General features: G+C 42.3%; 1 protein-coding gene across 2 annotated transcripts in view; it reads left to right on the top strand.

The window, feature by feature from the left end:
• sugct (succinyl-CoA:glutarate-CoA transferase) overlaps positions 1 to 16,609 on the top strand; it is a 370,194-nt gene that overhangs the window by 272,332 nt on the left and 81,253 nt on the right. For both annotated transcript variants that reach the window (XM_060922511.1, XM_060922510.1), the window contains one exon: positions 4,087 to 4,150. In XM_060922511.1, coding sequence (XP_060778494.1) covers positions 4,087 to 4,150 — 64 coding nt within the window. The remainder of the gene's footprint in view (positions 1 to 4,086; positions 4,151 to 16,609) is intronic.

Here is a 16,609-nt window from a genome sequence, read left to right as displayed (position 1 = left end):
GTCTTGTTGCACAGCACCATTAAAACTCATTGCCATGCACCTGTTCCTGATTAGAGCACAATCACAGCACATAAATATAAGGACTCTCAGTAACACACAGACTTTGCAAAATCCTTGTATATTGTTTCACGTTTGTGGTTTTGACCCCGTTTGTGGTTTTGGACTGTGAGTATTGTATTCTCTCTGATATCCTGTCTGTGCCTCATTTGACCACTGCCTGTTTTTCGACTTTGCCTTTGTCTACTTTTTGGATCTGTTTGCTAGCGTGTTTTCAATAAAACTCTTCCTGCAATTACATCTGTCTACTGCCATTACATGACAAACTTTCAACTGTCCAACAAGCTAGTGGACTAATAAAACTGGTTTAACTAGTTTTATATGAAACTGTCGAGAATATTTTCCGTAAAATGTGTTAGTAAATAATCCCATGTTATTTTTTTTAAATCAAATTAAAAATAAGCGCTGGATAAAAAGTCATCTATCTTATGTAAATTAAGATACAGATTTCATTGTCCGGTGGTCAAGCGTTTGAGATACGTTGCCTTGCACTTACGATCAGGTTCCCTGTGGTGGTACACGGACGTCTTTCGTATGTACGGTCGTCATACGGTCGCAAAAGCCATAAAAAAATCAAGTTGATGCATTACTGTATTCTCTTAAGTCTAGAACTCCTCTATAACATGTCTAAACTTGATTCTAGATACTGTGCATGCACAACACTATGGTTCTCTTCAACATTTCTTTTTGCTCATATAAGAAAAAAGGTGTATCAGTAAGAGAGGGGGGAGAGAAAGCAGGCATCACCTACGTCTACATCATGTCTCCTTATATAACTATCAGGTTTTAGCTCACTGATGTGCACGTATAGATCTGACAGCACTAATGATTTGTGACAGACTAAACAGAGTGATGGAAGCAGAAGGGCAGGAGAGGGAAACCATCATCCTCTTCAAGAACACATTCCAAAATTAGCTGTAAGTTCATCATATTTGTCATGATTCTTAGCTCAAAGAAATTTGGATCTATTAGAAGGAGATTTTATGATCAATTGGATTCGACTTAGCAGGAGTGAACAAATCATAAATCTGTTATCTAGTGTCCTGCCCAAGCGAGTGAACTAGTACATTAATATACTTTAACGAAACTGTCAGTGATGACGTAGCTCACTCTGGCCCCGTCTAGTCCAGAAGGAACGATCCAAAGTGGGCCACCTTGCGCAATAAATGTTGCAAGCTGTATACACTATATACAAGCTATATATAGAAGCGATATACACACTAGAAATACCGACCTACAGTATTTGCCAGAAAGAATCCAAAACGGCAAGGAATTGACCAAGAAGAAGCGATTTTTGTTGAACTGCTCATTAAGGCTTAATTAGTCCATAACTTCATTAATAACTGTAATTAAGCAAATCTGGGTAGAAGTTATATGCACCCTAGGTACCCCTACCTTCATGCCAGAAAGAATCAAAATCGGTGAAGAATTGAGGGAGAAAAGTGATTTGTGTGGAAACTTCTCGTTAAGGCTTAATTGCTCCATATCTTCATTAGTAATTGCAATTATGCAAATTTGCATTGAAGCTATACGCACCCCAGGTAGACCTACCTTCCTGCCAAAAATAATAAAAATTAGTGAAGAATCAAGAGAGAAGAAGCGATTTTCGTGAAATACATACGACACTGGATGGACGACGGACAACACATGATGGCATAAGCCTGTTGGCCAGATGAACTAATAAGGGAAAGGAATAAATATATGAATTCTCAAGAAAGGATGACGGCATAGCTGTAGTCTTTATCAGGAAAGGATAAAGTTTGTAATGTAGAATGCTGTATTGGCAGCCTTGGTAAAAATTACCAAGTCCTTGTTGAGCATGTTGGCTATGATGTCTGTCCTTGCATAACACATAGAAGATATTCAAGTCTGGCTAGCATCATTATTTTCTCTTGGCATGTTTAACCCTAAGGTGATTGCATGGAGTGAACAGGAGAGGTAGCACACGTGGCAGCTAAAATTTCTATTTCTCAGCTTTCAGTGTTTCCACAAACCTGTGTGAAAATATTGTCTGCCACACATACACGTGAACCCAGCTAGTTAAAAAAATCCTCTGGCTCTAGTTGTTGCAGTGTTGTAGTCGAGTCACTAAACCTCAAGTCCGAGTCCAGTCTCAAGTCATTTAAAAAATTTTCAAGTAGAGTCAGAGTCGAGTCCGCTATTGATCTGAGTCAAGTCCGAATACGAGACTCCAACCGCACCCTTTGACGGTGGCTGTTTTAGCAGCATTAACATTAGTTTGTTCCTGAACTTCACACTCCCAGAATACTTCAGGGAGTGTGAAGTATTCTGTCAGAGATGGTTGGGAGACGGATGTAAGTGCAGAAGGTGTGTTTATTAATACAAGTGAAGGCAGGTAAACGATACAGAACGGCAGGCAAAATCGTAAAACAGGCAATAGGTCGAGCGAGGCACAAACAGGCTATCATAGACTCGGCAGAATCAAAGACAAGAAACAGGAAATCAGGGATCAGGAACCCAAACAAGGAAATTAAGGCTCGGTAATGTGTCAGCAATGCAACTCAATACTTCACAAAGTTAGTGTGTTTTCACTGATTTTATATCGGCGCACTGATTGTGCCTTAATCCTGTGCAGGTGCAAGTCATTTATGGCGCACGCGTGCGAGAGTCCGCTTGGCGTGCGCACTGTCCGGAGAGCACCCAAGAGTCTGTCTGATGCACGCGCCAAGGCGCGCAGGTGTGACACTCTTGCACGAAATTAGTACAAAAATGAATGTAGATATAAATATCTTATGCCAAATTATTATGGCATGTTACAAAAAATAAAGAAAAAAATCTGAGTCCTTGCCCTGTGATGACCTGGCGACTTGTCCAGGGTGTACCCCGCCTTTCGCCCGTAGTCAGCTGGGATAGGCTCCAGCTTGCCTGCGACCCTGTAGAAGGATAAAGCGGCTAGAGATAATGAGATGATATGAGATCTGAGTCCTTGTCTCCAATTTACGAGTCTGAATGCAGTTAATGTACAAGTCCAAGTCCGAGTCATCAGTACTCCAAGTCCAAGTCGAGTCATGAGCCCTTAAAATTAGGGCACGAGTCAGACTTGAGTACTATAAGCCTGGGTTGTTGTACCAGTACCTGCTTGCCCATGAGAGAACTCATCTCATCTCATTATCTCTAGCCGCTTTATCCTGTTCTACAGGGTCGCAGGCAAGCTGGAGCCTATCCCAGCTGACTACGGGCGAAAGGCGGGGTACACCCTGGACAAGTCGCCAGGTCATCACAGGGCTGACACATAGACCCAGACAACCATTCACGCTCACATTCACACCTACGGTCAATTTAGAGTCACCAGTTAACCTAACCTGCATGTCTTTGGACTGTGGGGGAAACCGGAGCACCCGGAGGAAACCCACGCGGAGAACATGCAAACTCCGCACAGAAAGGCCCTCGTCGGCCACGGGGCTCGAACCCAGACCTTCTTGCTGTGAGGCGACAGCGCTAACCACTACGCCACTATGCCGCCCCATGAGAGAACTATGAATAAAAAAACAACAGTCTGGAGCCACAATTTACTTGTCTCAGGCATCCCAGATTTTTCCACTTGTGTTAAGGATACCCCTGGACTCTAAAATGTTAGCGTTCTTGAAGCTTAAGAAAGTAAAACTGGTAAACGTGGGAGGGGAAAAAAACTGGCTCAAAAGAAGGTGTCTATGTAAATCCTGTTGAAATTGACTGTACTTAGTTAGCAGTTTCCTGTTCTTCCATTTTAAAGTGACGTGTTTCTCACTTTGCAGAAATGTTTCTGATGAGAAACCAATTTCACGAGGTCAGGGTAACTTGTACAGACGTGAGAGCTTTTTAAGGACTTGTAAAAGTGGTACAGAATGTTACCCCTCACGAGCCCTGATGTTGAAAAAAGCTGGTGTCATTTTGACCCTGTTTTCTTTGGTTTGAATCACAGTAAGACCTGATTATTTTTAAGAGATCTGTTTGATCTGTTGCACAGTGCAGTATCATCAGTGTTTCCTGAAATTAATAACTTATGTTCATATTGAATTGTCTTCTCAGGTTGTTCATAATGGCCTCATTTTGGAGATGGACCATCCTACTTCAGGAAGGATTGCAGTACCAGGTTTGTCAAATCTTTACCCTAAACCTACACCTGAAAAAGTTCATTATGGGTGTTCTGCACCTCATAGAAAATGGAGAAAATTTGATGGCAGGTCTTGCATTGAACTGTATGTTTTAGTTATGAGAACAGTTGTATCATGGTTTAGTAGTAATCATGAAAATGTTAATGATTCAATGGAGTATTGATGAAGAAACTATGAACCTAAAAAGGGCTCTTCCTCCTCCTGGAAAGCGACTCTTTCAACCCTTTGCTGATTACAACTCCACCCCTGAGTGCAGCTTCGGGCTGCGATTGGACATTGATTGCATTTCAGTGTGGTACTGCTGCAACACATTGATTAAAGATAAATCAGCACGGTAAAGGATTACTTTGAAATTCTTTAAAAGTCATAAGCAATAGACCCCTTTGCATGTTTGTAAACAAACCGACCGTTGCCAGGATGTGCGCGCAGCCTGGACCCAGAAACAATGGCGCTGCCCATAGACCGGCATTATGAGCTGTCAGATTATGCCAAACAATTGTCGTTACAAGATCGAGAATGCTACATAAATAAGTTAACTCTAACAAGTGGACATCGCCTACCGGATCCGCATTTAAAGAGTGGACGGACGATGTTAGTAAGTTCCCTGGTATACAATGGCCAGATATAGACTCGTACCTTATTGACAAGACTTCAGTGTACACCCACAAAAAACTTCGTGCCTACAAGTCTTTAGACGCATATGATTATGTTATGTGCGGGCATGTACAACTTGATTAACAATGGGACATTCATATTCATTTTGTTTTAATCAAATTATGCCAGTGATGTGATGGCAATGTGGCTTTAGCTACAACAGCAAATACCAACACTAAACAGCAGTTTGCAGGAGGTAATGGCATGAAAGGAATGATAGTGTAAAGAGTGCAGCTAAGAGAAATCAGAGCTGCGTAAAAAGCGAGAGGCAGAGAGCAGAAATGAAACTGAACGGGGCGGGAGCTAGGTTAGAGCAGTCAACGTAAGTTGGCATTTAGAGTGAGGGCACACAATTTTACCTTTCCATCCTTGCTTTAAAATTGTGATTTTCGGCATACACAAATAATGATGGCACAAAATCTGGACTGCTTGAGTCAAGCGAGACCTCTCCTACAAACAAAATTGCATGCAAAGCTAAGTTAACATGCTAACAATATTCATTACATTGTGTAACTATGACCCAGCTAATCAGACAAACGTTACCAAAGTATTTTGCTACATCAATAAACGAAGACTAGAAAGAATAAAAAAGAAAGATTTAATAAATAGCCTGATCTTACCTGTGATGAAGTGGGCGCTGCAAACCCGCGCATTTTTGATGGTGCTTTCATCCCAGTCTACACGTTTGATGGCTTGTAGCCATAGACGTCGGCGATTTTTTTTGAATGGGTGAGATCCTGCTGGAATTCTGAACATTTTAACCCCATCACTGCTACGATTCTGACACCCGACAACACAACAACTAGGCATTTCTGAGTCTTTTTTGGGTCCGGGCTGCGCGCGCAATTTCCGCTTATGTATGAATGACGTTTACTGCGAAGGGGTCTATACCCTACTGCAGTGTAGCAAAGGTTCTGCTTTTCAGTGTAGCACATTGTCTTCCCATCACAAATTAAACACATTTCATTTTTTCCCCCCATGGCGTGATTGCTTTTCTGTCCAGCATGTAATCTTCTACCGTACATAATGTATCACTAGTATAATAATATACAGTACACACTAACCTTTAGCAGTGTATTGTACGATGCCATAGTGTTTAGATATCCTTCGCTCCCATCTGAAGCTTGGCTAGAAAATGCCACAACTCACAAAATAGTGCACTGTATAGTAAAACAAGTCTAGTTTTAAGTGTAGGAAGCGTGTGCAATTTTGGAGCGTAAAAAAGTGCACTCAAAAATCATATATTTCAGCGTATTTTGATTGAGGAACCTTTTGAGGAACTATACATCCTGAAGCTGCTTGAAGAGTAACCACACAATGTGTTCCATTGCATTTCCAACATATTGATCTACTGTATAAAATAACCCAAGTGTTTGAATGATTTCAGCATGCAACAAAACTACAGCAGCACAGCAGATAGGGTGGAAGCTGTGTTTTCATGCTTCAAATCTTCTCAGCTCTTGCCTTTTCCCCTGAGTTAATCTTGACTTGTGACTAGATATAAGCATCATGCAAATATTTTGCTTTCTTAGCCGTTTGTTCTGTCTCTGAGATAACCTTTATTATTATTATTATTATTATTATTATTATTATTATTATTATTATTATTATTATATGGAGGTTGCAGTTGACCAGTAAGTGACATTCAGTATGGTGAACTCCACTTAACTAAGATAAGCCTTTATTGCCATTGTAACATGTACAACAAAACTGTAGGTGCTCTTACTGATTAGTGCATATTAAGAATAGCGCATATTAGTAAAACACAAACACACATTTAAAGCATAATCACCCATTTAAAAAACAAAAACCAACAACCCACAATCAGTACTAAAATAGCAGCAAATTATAGTCTCTGGAAAATGTGTAGTGGTTAGCGCTGTTGCCTCACGGCAAGAAGGTCCGGGTTCGAGCCCCGTGGCCGGCGAGGGCCTTTCTGTGTAGAGTTTGCATGTTCTCCCCGTGTCTGCATAGGTTTCCTCCGGGTGCTCCGGTTTCCCCCACAGTCCAAAGACATGCAGGTTAGGTTAACTGGTGACTCTAAATTGACCGTAGGTGTGAATGTGAGTGTGAATGGTTGTCTGTGTCTATGTGTCAGCCCTGTGATGACCTGGCGACTTGTCCAGGGTGTACCCCGCCTTTCGCCCGTAGTCAGCTGGGATAGGCTCCAGCTTGCCTGCGACCCTGTAGAACAGGACAAAGCGGCTACAGATAATGAGATGAGAGATATATAAAATATTTTTTTCCTTTTTTTTTAAAGTTATTCCACAAAATCGAGTCATGCATGATGCATGAGCTGATAGCCGACAAGGCGCGTAGCACCAAGTTGTCTATAAGCCATGTATGACGAGATTGAGTGGAATAACTGTTTTATTCTATCCACCTTCACTGGATTTTGAGAAACAGAGCATTTTTATTTTTTGTAAATTCAATAAATAAAAACTTTATACAACGCATCCGACAAAATAATTTCACTTAGTCAAGTTTATTTGTATAGCGCTTTTAACAGTAGACATTGTCGCAAAGCAGCTTTACAGAAAATTAAAGACTAAACATGAGCTAATTTTATCCCCAATCTATCCCTTAGGATATATTATTTTTATTTTATCCTAATTTATCCCTTAGCTTAGGATGTAAACAACGCGGCTAAATGACAGTAGCAATTTGTGAAAAATGCGATAATAATAATTCTTGAAAGGTAAAAAAAAAATAAGTTCTTACCATCAAGTACTTTTATTTCAAGTTGTTGTTGGGTTTTTTTTGTTATTTTGGGGGGTTTTGTTTTCGAGTAGTTTTTATTTCGTCCTCGGTTGGTTCAGCACAGTGGCGGCTGGTAGTCTTTCAAACAGGGGAGGCTGGTCGGTTACGATATTTCCAGATTTTAAAAGAAAAAACACATCAATTTTGCCCATACTCTTGCCTCTGATCTGGCTGATTGTTGGCAGCGTCACAAACTGTGAAATAACAGGTTCTTTTGGCCCATTAGCCTACTGTCCAATATACATGATGGTGGGGGGGGGGGGGGGTATATTTTAACATTTTATATTTTAAAATTGTGGCATGTTGTTTAAAAATTGACCTCGGCTGTGTTTTTGTTTAAAAATGTTTTCCAAATTGTAGCGGTGTTTAATTCATATCCAGAAAAACATATATTCCAATATAATATACTCAGCATAAACATTTTAAATAGATTCTATATTTTTGGTCCATCCATGACATATTACTAAAGTAGCCTATTTACTGTTGTTGATGTGGGTCACTTGCTGTTAGCCAATTCACTTTCTTGTACCAGGAGAGCTGAAAGGAACGAGTATTATTCCCTACCTTTTTCACCAAGTCAGATTGAGGCGTTGGTCTACCCTGCTCTTTAATTTTATCCTCGAAAGGAAGACTGGCAAATGGCTTTGCCAAAATTAAATCAGCAATGCTTGGCATCCGTGCGCAGCTTTCTTGCTAGCTGACTAGCCCCCTCAAGTTCAAGTTCAGTCACTCAAATAAACAAAATTTCTGGAACTAAGATAGCAAACTTGACAACACTATATTTACACTTTATTTACAATGAAAATATATACAAGCTAAAAAAGCTGGTAGAAACCGTATGTAATGAATGAAATCGAAATGTAAGCCGATCTCTTACAATACACCACAGCACTTGCGAATCCGCATGGGACTGAACTGATGTTGCCAGATACTGCTGACGTTATCCAGCCCAAAATATGTTCAAAACCAGCCAAAATGCACTTAAAACCGCCCAATTGGGCAGTAAATCGCCCAATCTGGCAACACTGTCCGCTGCCTGTCTATAGTTGAAACGAGCTGTCAATCAAAGAAAATATCCGGCCGCTTTCACCAATCACCAGTCTCCTCGTGGAAACTGCCATGTCCCTCCCATGTGAGGCTGGGAGTCCGTGGGCAGGCATTTTCGCAGTATTTGTCCAATAACCGTCTTGCATTTTGAGATTGACAAGCACATAGCTCCCAATCCACTGAGGCTGGGCTGCATCGCGCTGTCACGAGGGGGAAAAACTCACGCACACATTAGGCGAACTGGGGAAAGTTATATCAGAATGATTTCGCACTGTAGTGGGTTGAGCACATATATTTCTATGATTCTGGATCTGAAATAGCAATGTTATAAGGTCGGCTATAACATAAGCCTAGCGCAATTCATCCTACACGATGTTCGTCATTTTTAGAGGAGGCTGAGCCTCCCTCGCTGTCTTAGAGCAATCGCCCGTGGTTCAGCAACACGCTCCACCATTTTGTTTTTCTCTACTCATGGTATATGAGCTGATAGCCTAGTAGAAGAGTAGCCAATCAGAGTGTACGATTGCTTATATCCAGTGAATGTGGATAGAATAAACACACATACACACACTCTCTATATATATATATATATATATATATATATATATATATATATATATATATATATATATTGCACAGCAAGTATATTTCACACATTAATTGATGTTCAGTGTCCTGATGGCCCACGTGAAAAAAAAAACCTGCTTGTCCTGCTTTTGATACTCCTGTATCTTCTGCCAGGAACTAGTTCCTGGTCTATGGAAATGTACCTATTCTAAAGCATGAACGAGAAATGTTGCTGTAACTAAGACTCAGGAACTGAACCCAGTTATGGTTCATCCAGTGGAAAGTTCTTAAAAATATCACTGTGCCTAAAAGATTCCTGGAATGGAAATTGGGGTTATTATTAAAGACATTCAGTTTGACCTTATTTGGTTGGTCAGTAACTGTTCATAAATGGATATCCTGTTGAATGTTCATCTTTGGGATGTTGAAATATTTCAACCCTCTTTTGTGAAACAATTTTTCTGTCACTTGGTACCACCTCCCATTCAGCCATGTCCCAGACAGCTTCTCACTTCAAAGGTTGTTTTACTGCCATCAGACGTGTTATGTCTTTCATGTCATGAACAATAGAATATTATTTTATTTTTCTCGAAAGTGAACTGGTTTCTCATGTAGTAGGTTTTTGGATTTGACAGTCCCAGCGAGGGAGTTATGTGAGCTTACCCTTTTCATTTCCAATCACTCACATACGCAAAACAAGCTTTTATTGGTCTCCAGATTGACTGTATGGTTTTCCTACCATATATGTATCTGACAGCTGTTCATACAAGAACCTTGGTCATAAAACCAACATTTGGGAAGGTTAGATACAGATCTTGGTCACTGGCACAAAGGTCATATTGTATGAGTGTATGATCAGTCAACGACAGAAGCTAGTGTTGGTAGATTTATGGAGGAAACAGAAGAGAAAGGAGAGGAGGTGCTAGGAAGTAGTCTGATCTTTAGATCTGAAGAACACAAGCTGTTACTGTAGAGCATTTCTCCAGCAATCCTTCTTTTATCTCAGAGGTCTTCATTGTGATACTATCATGGACTGTGGACAGGTTGCTTCAATGGAAGATCAGCTAATGAGTGGACGGTTTGTGCCTCCTGAACAAACAAACAAGGCCTGCTTGCGTAGATGCTATGGGTCAAACCGTGCTAATGGTCTGTGCTTAATGTCTTCAGTGAATATACAGAAAACACTCTATTCTCGAGTTTTTCATGGCTAGTTGCTTCTGTCCATACCCTGCCCACTGGCCTTTTTGGTTCAAGGAAATGTCCATGGAAGCATTTACTTCCTGAATAGTTTCAATTCCATTCCTGTGGTTTTACACAGTCTTCAAAATACAAGCGTTTCTGGTACAACCAATACAATCTGGTGTCGTCAATTCCCCGGAGTGATATCCTGGACAATCAGTCGGGCTCCTTGATGTCTCGGATTCTGCTGTTTGCCATTCCATCCGTGTGCACTTTGTTGATGCTAACCAAACTGAATCAAGAGTGATTATGAAGAATGACTCACAAAGCACAAGGCAAAAACCACAATAAGCACCTTTTTCCATCCCAGAGGCCCTGACCCATCAACTCAAAAACATATACATCACACTCCAGTACACACCCCAAGCCTCTAATCTTCTACCGCTGTTTGCGCCGGACCAAACAGCCAATCAGGCTGCTTTTTTCTCTTCATCAATCCGTAAATCCAAAAGATGTTCACGTTTGTTGCAGTTCTAAACAGTGTCCTTAGGGGTTCTTTTTGTTTTTTGCTTTGTTTGTCTTTTCCTCAAACATATAACGGAAGGTACTATTCTTGCTGTTATTGCTAATTGCTTTGCTACTCTGTCAGTTTCTTTCATGAGGACAACAGCCTGAATGGTGTCTGTTCTTTCTTAGTGGAAGCAAACAGCCCCAAAGAACCTTCATTGTACTTTCAAGAAGAGGGGAAAGAAACAAAAGCGCAATTATGAATGTTATGTAATGAATGTCAGATCAAAACGTTTTCATCCAGGACTGTGAGAGAGCAAACTATCAGATTACATAAACACTTGGACTGATTTCCCCACCTTCCTGTTTGTTTTCAAAAGCAGAATTAGTCATTGGATTCGGTAAGGAAAAAAACACTTGGGGTTGAGATGTTATAGAAAAATGAGACCGTCAATGACGGCGTAGCTCACTCCGGCCCCGTCTAGTCCAGAAGGAATCATCTAAACCGGGCCACCTTGCGCAATAAATGTTGCAAGCTATATACACTATATACAAGCTATATATAGAACCGATATCCACCCTAGGAATACCGACCTATTTGCCAGAAAGAATCCAAAACAGCGAGGAATTGACCGAGAAGAAGCAATTTTTGTTGAACTGCTCATTAAGGCTTAATTAGTCCATAACTTCATTAATAATTGTAATTAAGCACATCTGGGTAGAAGTTATATGCACCCTAGGTACCCCTACCTTCATGCCAGAAAGAATCAAAATCGGTGAAGAATTGAGGGAGAAGAAGCGATTAGTGTGGAAACTGCTCATTACGGCTTAATTAGTCCATATCTTTATTATTAATTGCAATTATGCAAATTTGTATAGAAGCTACAGTATATGCACCCCAGGCAGACCTACCTTCCTGCCAAAAAGAATAAAAATTGGTGACGAATTGAGAGAGAAGAAGTGTTTTTCGTGAAATGTGACGATGCCAGATGAACGACAGACAACACATGATGGCATAAACTCATCACCTGTCGGCCAAATGAGCTAATAACCAAGGACCCGGTGATGTGATGCAGCCTGACGTGAAGCAGAGTTACTACTATGATCACTCTGAAGTTGATAATTTTCCTGTAACACTATGTTCTGAAGTGTTTTATTCCTCTTACTCCACAGAAATTTGACAAATCAAATATTTGCCGATGAAATTCTCATCTCATTATCTGTAGCCGCTTTATCCTGTTCTACAGGGTCGCAGGCAAGCTGGAGCCTATCCCAGCTGACTACGGGCGAAAGGCGGGGTACACCCTGGACAAGTCGCCAGGTCATCACAGGGCTGACGCGTAGACACAGACAACCATTCACACTCGCATTCACACCTACGGTCAATTTAGAGCCACCAGTTAACCTAACCTGCATGTCTTTGGACTGTGGGGGAAACCGGAGCACCCGGAGGAAACCCACGCGGACACGGGGAGAACATGCAAACTCTGCACAGAAAGGCCCTCGCCGGCCACGGGGCTCGAACCCGGACCTTCTTGTTGTGAGGCGACAGCGCTAACCACTACACCACCGTGCCGCCCCGCCGATGAAATTCTAATTTATTAAATTTATTTTACGAATGGCACATCGTGCTTAAGGCAGATTGTTTCCTGCTATCACATACACTCACCGGCCACTTTAATAGGAACTTGTTCTTGATTCTAAGATTCCTGTTCTTGGTTGGCAGGAGTGGAACCCAATGTGTTCTTCGGCTGTTGCGTGCTGAGATGCTTTTCTGCTCACCACGGTTGTAAAGAGTGATTATATGAGTTACTATTTCCTTCCTAGCAGCTCAAATCACTCTGGCCTGAGTTTCCCAAAAGCGTTGCAGCACAAAGATCATCGTTAAATGGTAGAGCGAGCAGCACAATGAACACTCTCTCTCCTAGTTAAGATGCTCTTAGCGTTAAGAGGCTTTTGGGAAACCCACCCCTGACCATTTGGCTCAACGTTTTTTGTTTTTCACACCATTCTGTGTAAACTCTAGAGACTGTTGTGTGTGAAAACCCCAGGAGATCAGCAGTTTCTGAAATACTCAAACCACCAGTCCATCTGGCTCAAACTAACAGTGAAAGAAAGTCACACAAAAATTGAGATCACAATTTTTCCCATTCTGATGTTTGAACGAGGTGAAAATTAACCAAAGCTCTTGATTTGTATCTGCATGATTTTACGCATTGTGCTGCTGCCAAGTGATCGGCTGATTAGAGAACTGCATCAAACAGCAGGTGGATGTATGGGTGTTCCTAATAAAGTGGCCGGTGAGTGTATACGTATATGGTGGAAAGCTGACCCTGGAGTCGACGCCTTCCATAGATTTTTCTTTGTTAAATAACCTGTTAAATCTGTGTATTATTCATTGGCCTCCGTCCGTCTTAAAGAGACTATGGGTTTCGGTCATGGTCGGCATCTTCTTTGGTGGCTGAACAAGCCAATTCTAGAGTGGCAGTCTCTGCCACATCCTGCACAACTGAATGTGGTGGTGTTGACAGAAGGTGCCTTCTGTCGCCGCTGGTCTCTGAGCTGGGATCTGGTAGCTTCAGCTTCCTTCACCCCTGCTTTGACAATTTGTCTCCATGCTGACCGGTCAATCGCTGTTTCCTCCCATGAGTTTACATCAATGTTAGCCGACTTAAGATCTCTTTTGCACACATCTCTGTACCTCAGGTGCGGGCGACCAGTTGGACGTGAACCGCATTCAAGCTGGCCATATAGGAGATCTTTCGGAATACGTCCTTTCCCCATACGGCGAACATGTCCAAGCTATCTCAGGCGGCGTTCACTGATCGTTGCAAATAAGGTCCTGGAACTGGACCTCTCGAGAACATCAGTGTTTGTTACCTTGTCCTGCCATTTAATTCCTAGGATCCTGCGAAGACACCGCATGTGAAAGGCATTGAGCTTTGCCTCTTGTTTGGCATATGTCGTCCATGTTTCACTGCCATAGAGGAGAGTACTTAGCACACAGGCCTGGTACACCTTTAGCTTGGTGTTTATTGTCAGTTTTTTGTTTCCCCAAACTCTTTTGTTGAGTTTGCTCATAACGGAGGCTGCTTTGCCAATTCTTGTGTTTATTTCAGCATCCAGAGACAAGTTGTTTGTGACAGTGGATCCCAGGTATGTGACTCGATCAGTCACAGCAAGCAAAGAGCCGTTGATCGATATTACCGGAGGGCTTGGAGCATCTTGGGCCATCACCTCAGTCTTCTTTATGCTGATTGTTAAGGCAAACTCTTTACAGGCATTTGAGAACCTGTCCATCAGGCGTTGGAGTCCATCAGGTGTATGACTCGCAAGGGCTGCGTCATCGGCAAATAGTAGCTCCCTAAGGAGCACACGTGTAACCTTTGTTTTGGCGCGTAAGCGGGCCAGGTTGTAAAGTTTGCCATCATGGCGGCATGTGTATTATTAGGCTTGTATGATCTCATCTCATCTCATCATCTCTAGCCGCTTTATCCTGTTCTACAGGGTCGCAGGCAAGCTGGAGCCTATCCCAGCTGACTACAGGCGAAAGGCGGGGTACACCCTGGACAAGTCGCCAGGTCATCACAGGGCGACACATAGACACAGACAACCATTCACACTCACATTCACACCTACGCTCAATTTAGAGTCACCAGTTAACCTAACCTGCATGTCTTTGGACTGTGGGGGAAACCGGAGCACCCAGAGGAAACCTACGCGGACATGGGGAGAACATGCAAACTCCGCACAGAAAGGCCCTCGCCGGCCACGGGGCTCGAACCTGGACCTTCTTGCTGTGAGGCGACAGCGCTAACCACTACACCACCGTGCCGCCCGGCTTGTATGATATGGAGTGTAAATTGTCTCCAACTGTAGAAGCTTATTAGAATGAGTGCATTAATATATTTAAGTCGTTTCAATTTACATCCAGAGCTGCTGTTATTTAAAAAAATAAAAATCAACATCTCGAAATAATCATGTTTGAGAATTCAACAGCGCTATGATATAAAATAGAAATAATATCCCAGCCAGGAAAAGTGAATCACGAGAACATTGTGATATTGCCTCTGAAACACACTGCATGCACTTTAGAGGTGTTTTTGTGCCACTGATTGTGGAATGCTGCCTCTTTAGTGAGCGTGCAAAATAGCGCATTGTGAGGCATTTCCCAAAATAAACCCCTTTATTTAAACAAAAGAGCCTTGGCAGAAGCACCTTGTTAGCTGGGTTTCCGGGCGCTGTGAAGCCTGCCCATTAACTTGTGCTCCTAAGGCTGAAGTGCTATGGCTCGAGTGATGGTAATGTTTGTGTGCCATGATATTTTTACAGTTGCATAAAATAGAGACCAGTGGTAGCTCATTTTCTTTACCATCTCAGTCTTTTTAATTACTTTCTTTCTAATTAGTCCCAAACGTAATGCTACTAATCCTCTCCGAGAGCGTTGTCGTTGAACCCGAATCAGTGCTTCTGCTCTGAGGAGTATAAAAAGAAAGGAAGTATATTTCACACACAGTACGAGCCAGGTTTGGGAAATCATGCATTTTACTACAGAATGTGATTCCTCTCTTGGAGTTCATGGTGAATACCATGTCATTTATAATTTCTTTCTTTCTTTTTTTTTATATGCATTCATAGCGTTGACCTATAAAGCCCAAATTTGCTCATTGCTCTGAGCGACTTCTCTGCTTTTACCATCAGGACTGATGTGTAACGGAGTTTTTCCGATTGAGCTAGAACATCCTGTACTGGGCCATACACTGAAACACTCTCGCACATTTGTATGCTAGCCACCTGTCAGGATTAATACCGTGTTAGTGAGCTGTAAGCCGAAGGTTTAGATGCTGCTGTTTTGCATGAGATTACAGTGCACTTTGTAAATCTGTTAAAGTCATTACTTTAATATGACGATGAACTTAGAAACAGAAAAACACTTAAATCAAGCCTGAAATTATTATTATTATTATTATTATTATTATTATTGGCGGCACGGTGGTGTAGTAGTTAGCACTGTTGCCTCACAGCAAGAAGGTCCGGGTTCGAGCCCCGTGGCCGGCGAGGGCCTTTCTGTGTGGAGTTTGCATGTTCTCCCCGTGTCCGCGTGGGTTTCCTCCGGGTGCTCCGGTTTCCCCCATAGTCCAAAGACATGCAGGTTAGGTTAACTGGTGACTCTAAATTGACCGTAGGTGTGAATGTGAGTGTGAATGGTTGTCTGTGTCTATTGCCGCTTTTCCACTACCAACGCGGCTGAGCCGGGCTGAGCCGTGCCGAGCCGTGCCGTGCTGAGTCGAGCTGAGTGAGACTGTTGGAGTTGCATTTTGACTACAACCGCGCTGAACCGTGCTGGCTGGAAGTGGGTGGACACATTGGGTGGAGTTAGCGAAAGTGGGTGGACGTCATGTGATGTCGTTAGGCGGCGCAAACAGTGACATCAGTGACCTTTTAAGCGGTAGTCTCACGACCCGGATAGTAAACAATAAACATGGAGGACATGGAGTCGTTAGTGTTGCTGGTCTTGGTGCTGTGGCTTGTTGTCACCGACAACACCAACAGATACTGGCAAGAGCGTACAGTATAGATGAGGCGAGGCGCATAAGGCTTCAGAAATTCTCGTAATCCGTAATTCTTCTTATTCCGGGTTTACGGTGTTTACAGATCCCAGCATGCTCGCGGGGCATGTGTGGGCGTGTGAGGACACTCCTCCTCACCAATCAGTGCACAGG

The sequence above is a fragment of the Neoarius graeffei genome, chromosome 5 (genome assembly GCF_027579695.1).
Source record: "Neoarius graeffei isolate fNeoGra1 chromosome 5, fNeoGra1.pri, whole genome shotgun sequence".
Lineage (NCBI taxonomy): Eukaryota > Metazoa > Chordata > Actinopteri > Siluriformes > Ariidae > Neoarius > Neoarius graeffei.
Note: the sequence above shows the minus strand (reverse complement) of the source record. Positions and strands in the feature narration are given on the sequence as shown.